Genomic DNA, 7,512 nt, shown 5'->3' with positions numbered 1-7,512 from the left:
TTTCACTTAAGCTGCCACATGTGAGCTGTTTCTGTCTTAAATGTTTCTCCTCTGACTCAGACAATTGCCCTGATGTGAGGATCAGACCCCTGCTTCAGTTCCCCCATCCGCTGAGGTCAGGTCCAATCCTACTAACAGTCCTGTTTCTCCCCCTAATTACTTTGTCCTACCAAGTTTTGTATGGTTCTATATATTATTTTAAAGCCTCTTGATGAAAGTGAACGTGGAGAGTGAAAAAGTTGGCTTAAAGCTCAACATTCACAAAACGAAGATCATGGTATCTGGTCCCATCACTTCATGGGAAATAGATGGGGAAATAGTGGAAACAGTGTCAGACTTTATTTTTCTGGGCTCCAATATCACTGCAGATGATGACTGCAGCCATGAAATTAAAAGACGCTTACTCCTTGGAAGGAAAGTTATGACCAACCTAGATAGCATATTCAAAAGCAGAGACATTACTTTGCCAAAAAGGTTCATCTAGTCAAGACTATGGTTTTTCCTGTAGTCATGTATGGATGTGAGAGTTGGACTGTGAAGAAGGCTGAGTACTGAAGAATTGATGCTTTTGAACTGTGGTGTTGGAGAAGATTCTTGAGAGTCCCTTGGACTGCAAGGAGATCCAACCAGTCCATTCTGAAGGAGATCAGCCCTGGGATTTCTTTGGAAGGAATGATGCTAAAGATGAAACTCCAGTACTTTGGCCATCTCATGAGAAGAGCTGACTCTTTGGAAAAGACTCTGATGCTGGGAGGGATTGGGGGCAAGAGGAGAAGGGGATGACAGAGGATGAGATGGCTGGATGGCATCACTGACTCGATGGACGTGAGTCTCAGTGAACTCTGGGAGTTGGTGATATACAGGGAGGCCTGGTGTGCTGCGATTCATGGGGTTGCAAAGAGTTGGACATGACTGAGCGACTGATCTGATCTGATATATTATTTTCCACTGGTCAGGTACTACTGTCCACTCTCAGCTGGTGTTCGGTATGCACTTCCGTGTCTGAAGGTGTAGTCCTGATGTATCCGTGGAGAGATAGGTACTTCACATCCACCTACTCTGCCATCTTGTTCCTGTAATTTGTGTTTTGACTTGCAATTGATTATTCTGCTTTTTGTCACTGAAGGTGAGTGAAGAAGAGTGGGACTAAGTAAAAAATGTAATGGAATTCCTGAATATGTGATGACAATGTTGTTCTCTATGTCAACAGTAACATCTATGTACAGGTTTGTTAAATAGTAAGATTCTGGTTGCATGAAATTCATCATGTTTTGATTCATGCGTCAATATTTTGGAAATTGTCCTTCAACTACCTATTTTTATGCCAATACTATTTTCATCTAGATGACAGTTGTCAATTTCACTCAAAGGGTTATTGCAGTCTCATGTCATTTAAAATAGCTTAAGTATAAAGTATTCATCAAGACATATTATACAAAATACATATAGAGATAAGACTTACATAGAGAAAACTAATAATCATTTTTGAGAGCAATTTTAAAAGATATACATGTGTAGATATATACAATCATCATATATCCAAAGCCTTGTTATTGTGAATTTCTATTCTAAGTACCTATTTATATATATACACCTATTTTTCCTTGGAAGAAAAGCTATGACAATCCTAGACAACATATTAAAAAGAAGAGATGTTACTTTGCTGACAAAAGTCCATATAGTCAAAGCTATGGTTTTTCCAGTAGTCATGTATGGATGTGAGAGTTGGGCTGTGAAGAAAGCTGAGCGCTGAAGAATTGATGGTTTTAAACTGTGGTGTTGGAGAAGACTCTTGAGAGTCCCTTGGACTGCAAGGAGATCCAACCAGTGCATCCTAAAGGATATCAGTCCTGGCTGTTCATTGGAAGGACTGATGTTGAAGCTGAAACTCCAATACTTTGGCCACCTGACGTGAAGAGCTGACTCATTTGAAAAGACCCTGATGTTGGGAAAGACTGAGGGCAGTCCATATAGTTAAAGCTATGGTTTTTCCAGTAGTCATGTATGGATGTGAGAGTTGGCCCATAAATAAAGCTGAGTGCCAAAAAACTAGTACTTTTGAAGATAGGAGGAGAAGGGGACAACAGAGAATGAGATGGTTGGATGGCATCACTGACCCGAGGGGCATGAGTTTGAGCAAGCTCCGGGAGTTGGTGATGGACCGGGAAGTCTGGCGTGCAGTAATCCATTAGGGTGCAAAGAGTCAGACATGACTGAGAAACTGAACTGAACCGGACTGATGATGGTTATGTCATAAAGCCACTCTATTTTCAACATGAAATATAGTTTATAATGACAACAACAACATTATCATTTACATATGACAGTTATTCCTTAATTGCATCTTGAATTTCATTGTCCATAAAGGGAGAAAATGAAATCAAAACAAGAGTTTGTCTTGTGCTTAGAAAATATATTGTGTACATTTTTGTAAACCATATCAGACTTAGACTAAAAGGGATCTTACACATCATACACACCTATTTGTATAGGTGAGAGTTAAAATTTTTAACTATATCATTCTAAGTACAATCAAAAACCTCTGAGACTTGGGCACAAAGGTCAGAACTACTTCTAGTACTGCTTTTCTCATGCCCAGAAGCTATCCACTGCAGTGTTAAAACAAGTACAGAGACATACAGAAGTTAAATGTATGGTGGCCCAGAGAACATGGCATTTTAACTACTTCAGCTAATTCTATGGGTTTATTTTTTGGTTTGGTACTTAATTACTCAGGTTCAAATTTGGAATGTCATCTGTTGAGTTTTCCACTGTATCTTAAATTTACTACTTGAGTAGAACTGGTTAGAGAATGTAATTTTCTCCCTATTAGTTAAAAAGAAAATATGTTTTATTTCAGGCCTCATAATAAATAAGATAACAAAAATGTTTGTCACTGGGGATTCTCTTATTATACATTACCCACTCTATTTTCAATAACTATACTAGTAACAAGAGTAGCCAATATTTGTGATGTGCTTACTATGACTCAGATACTATAACTAGCACTACAATTCTATCAGTGATTGATACCTAACAGAGGTGATAGTGATCTTTAGGGACTATCTTGGAAATTTCTCTTTGTGTTTTGTTATTGTCATCAAAGTATTTAAGAGACATTACTGGATTTAGTGACTATAAACCAGAAAGAAACCTCCAATACATAGAATAATTCCTCCCAACCTCCTACCCTCCACAAAATATCCTGTATATGAGAGAAATTTCAGATATGCAACTGGATATTAAAACCACTATGAGATACCATTTCATGCCAGTCAGAATGGCTGCGATCCAAAAGTCTACAAGCAATAAATGCTGGAGAGGGTGTGGAGAAAAGGGAACCCTCTTACACTGTTGGTGGGAATGCAAACTAGTACAGCCACTATGGAGAACAGTGTGGAGATTCCTTTAAAAACTGGAAATAGAACTGCCTTATGATCCAGCAATCCCACTGCTGGGCATACACACTGAGGAAACCAGAAGGGAAAGAGACACGTGTACCCCAATGTTCATTGCAGCACTGTTCATAATAGCCAGGACATGGAAGCAACCTAGATGTCCATCAGCAGATGAATGGATAAGAAAGCGGTGGTACATATACACAATGGAGTATTACTCAGCCATTAAAAAGAATACATTTGAATCAGTTCTAATGAGATGGATGAAACTGGAGTCGATTATACAGAGTGAAGTAAGCCAGAAGGAAAAACACCAATACAGTATACTAACGCATATATATGGAATTTAGAAAGATGGTAACAATAACCCGGTGTATGAGACAGCAAAAGAGACACTTTTGTATAGATCAGTCTTATGGACTCTGTGGGAGAGGGAGAGGGTGGGAAGATTTGGGAGAATGGCATTGAAACATGTATAATATCATGTATGGAACGAGTCGCCAGTCCAGGTTCGATGCACGATACTGGATGCTTGGAGCTGGTGCACTGGGACGACCCAGAGGGAGGGTATGGGGATGGAGGAGGGAGGAGGGTTCAGGATGGGGAGCACGGGTATACCTGTGGCGGATTCATTTCGATGTTTGGCAAAACTAATACAATACTGTAAAGTTTAAAAATAAAATAAAATAAAAAAAGCCTATATAATATTCTGAATACAGAATTTCACCTTGCTTGTATTTGCTGTTATGAATGTAGATTTTTTTCACTTTGCTTTACTAATAATCAGAAATTACTTTGTATGGTTTTAACAAGCAAATATGTACTTGATATTATAGAAATATAACTATTCAAAAGGATGGTATATATTGTTTGTTAAGACTATTATCAGAAGTTATTAAATATTTTTGAAAATTACACCAACAGCAACAATAACATTTCTCATGGTATCTGAGTAATCAGTGAAATATACCAAAATTCACTGATATTTATAATTTTCATATTTACAGTTATTCTATACATAGGTAAAAGGGCTACTTATTATATCACCTAGTGCTGTCATACACAAGTATATATGTTGCTAGTTTTACACTTATATTACTACTTGGGTATTATGTATTCTTTTAAATGTAACTATATTTGATTAAGGAGGATAGAGTAGACATTAGAAAACTTTTGTTAACTAAAGGGGAATTTAGACTGAGGTTTATTCCTCTAGCACAGATAAACCTCACTCTAATTCTTACACCTTAGACAACATAAGGTTTTTGAAAAAATTTTAGAAGAAAATCTTTACAACCCAAAGTTAGCCAATAAATTTCTTAGATATGACACCAAAACCCTGATACATACAAGAAAAGAAGATATATTGGACCTGATTAAAATTAAAATTATTTTGATATAAACTGGCATGGCTTAACAAGTCCCAAAGACTATACCAAATACTAGCTTGGAAAGAAAAATAATAAAAATTAAACATTTTGCTCTAGTTTTTTTACTTTCTATGTATCTTTGATATTTGCTAATCTCACTGAAATCAATATACTTACCAAACTTTCTAGCTTGTATGAATCCAAGATTTAGCTGAAAAGTTTTTCACTTCAAGGTAATGCTGATTCATTTGCAACATTTCCTGTTTAATAAAACCCTTATCTCTGTTGATGATCTGGGGACTCACAAACTGCAAAGTTGAACACATTTGATTGTTAAGAATTTAAGGAATCCGTCCCTGATTCTTTTGGTTTTAACACCATAAATAATAGGATTCATCATGGGTGAAATGAGAAAGTATATATTGGCTATAAAAATGTGGACAGGTGGAGCAATGTGGTGACCAAACCTATGAGTGAGAAAAGAGAAAAAAGCTGGTGTATAAAACACCAAAATGACCCATACATGAGAGACACAGGTACTCAAGGTCTTGAGGCGGGCAGCTTTGGATGGGAGATTAAACACTGTGAAAAGAATAAGGACATAAGAACAGATGATCAGTATGAAATCCAATCCTCCTGTCAGGAATGCCACAATTAGGCTGTAGGCTCTACGACTCTTGGTCTCAGAGCAAACCAGCTTTATCAGGGCCATAAACTCACAGTAAGTATGGGAGATGACATTAGTTTTGCAGTAGGAAAGCCATCTTAGTAGAAAGGGGTGTGGACTGAGAAGTACAGCTCCTCTGAAGACAATAAGCAAACCCAAGCCTACAATCACTGTGGGTGTTAAGATAGTGGAATGTCTTAGGGGGTGGCAGATAGCTACAAATCGGTCAAAAGCCATGGCCAAGATAAACCCAGATTCCATAGTAGATACAGAATGGATAAAATACATTTGAGTAAGGCAGGCTTCAAAGTAGATCTCTCTGTCATTGAACCAGAAGAGACTGAGTATCTTGGGAAGTGTAGAAGAAGTAAGCATCAAATCAGCAACTGACAGCATGCATAGAAAGAGGTACATAGGTTCATGCAGTTTGCGATCTGTCTTGATAATTAATAAAAGAGCAACATTTCCCATCAGTGACAGTAGGTAGACCAGACAGAAGGGGATGGAGATCCATAGATGGGCATCCTCCAACCCTGGAATGCCAAGTAGCAGGAAGGTGGTAAGTTGAAGGTTGCTCCTGTTGTAGTCTAGCATTATCCAAAAAATGAGTATGCCACGATCCTATCCAAATTAAAAATCACAAAGATTACAAAAACATGAAGACCAATTCTTCTCATTGTTATGTGTTGGAAAAGACACTGACATCCAGTAACATACATCTGGCTATTGAAGGATTTCTTCAGTAATGCAATATTTCAATTCATCAAATGCATGGAACTGTGCTTTGGGGCAGACAAAAAAATTGTACAAAGGTATTCTCTTTCCTTTTTTCGATCTCCCTTGACTTTTTTTTCAGAAGTGTCCAGTTAGCTAGATACATTTTAATCATAGTATAGCACTATAGAGTTAATAACTGATATATTGGTAAAAATGGAGATATAACTTTCTACCATTTTAAACACTCAAAAAAAGTAAAAGTCCAGCCATCGTGGATGAATTCAGACATTTGTATATTTAACTTCTCTTACCACATTCCCAATGATAGGGCTTATAGATAAAAGGAAACGGAGACTTGAGAAATACTAAAGGACAACTGGAGGCAATGAAGTGGTGTGAATAAAAATGATCTTATATTGAAAAGCAAGTCACTGAGTTGATAAATTTCATGATTTCATAAAATCATCCAAACTGAATGGTTAGAAAAAATTATTTTACAAAGATAAGCCAATAGAGAAAATGACTATGTCTAGAAAACATGGGTGTTCAGGTTACTAGATATTTGTGCTCTACTGTAAATGATCAAGTCAAATTCTTCCAGAAGATGTATAATATATTCTTCAGTCATACAATACACATGAAGCTGATTTTTGCTTTCCAAGTAAAATTGTTACTTCTTTAACTTTTAATTAAAAAAAATATATTGGAGTATAGCTGATTTACAATGTTGTGTTAGTTTCTGCTGTATAACAAAGGGAATTTTATACACACGCACACACACACACACTGGAGAAGGAAATGGCAACCCACTCCACTACTCTTGCCTGGGAAATCCCATGGATGGAGGAGCCTGGTAGGCTGCAGTCCATGGGGTCTCGAAGAGTCAGATACAACTGAGCGGCTTCACTTTCACTTTTCACTTTCATGCATTGGAGAAGGAAATGGCAACTCACTCCAGTGTTCTTGCCTGGAGAATCCCAGGGATGGGGAGCCTGGTGGGCTGCCATATATGGGGTCACACAGAGTCGGACATGGCTGAAGCGACTTAGCAGTAGCAGCAGCAGCATACATACACACACACACACACACACACACTCCTTTTAAAATTCTTTTCCCATATAGGCTATTACAGAGTATAGAGTAGAGTTCTCTGTGCTATACAGTGGGTCCTTTTAGTTACTTATTTTATATACAGTAGTGGGTATATATCAATCCCAATCTCCCAATTTATCCCTCTCACTCCCCGACTCCCTGGTAACTATTCTTTTTCCTATATATGTAACTCTATTTTTATTTTGTAGGTAGGCTCATTTGTACCCTTCTTTTAGATTCCACATATACCAAGTAAAATTGTAAATAC

The 7,512-nt window shown here is 37.4% G+C and overlaps 1 protein-coding gene across 1 annotated transcript; it reads right to left on the bottom strand.

Moving 5' to 3' along the window:
- Positions 1-5,069: 5,069 nt before the first annotated feature.
- Positions 5,070-6,101, bottom strand: LOC109568974 (olfactory receptor 52K2-like). Its single transcript, XM_019974320.2, has one exon. It carries the CDS (start codon positions 6,027-6,029, stop codon positions 5,070-5,072), a length of 960 nt encoding a protein of 319 aa, XP_019829879.2. The 5' UTR covers positions 6,030-6,101.
- Positions 6,102-7,512: the final 1,411 nt, after the last annotated feature.

Source organism: Bos indicus, chromosome 15, assembly GCF_029378745.1.
Source record: "Bos indicus isolate NIAB-ARS_2022 breed Sahiwal x Tharparkar chromosome 15, NIAB-ARS_B.indTharparkar_mat_pri_1.0, whole genome shotgun sequence".
Classification (NCBI taxonomy): domain Eukaryota; kingdom Metazoa; phylum Chordata; class Mammalia; order Artiodactyla; family Bovidae; genus Bos; species Bos indicus.
The sequence above is the reverse complement of the archived record's forward strand: the minus strand, read 5'-3'. Positions and strand labels throughout refer to the sequence as shown.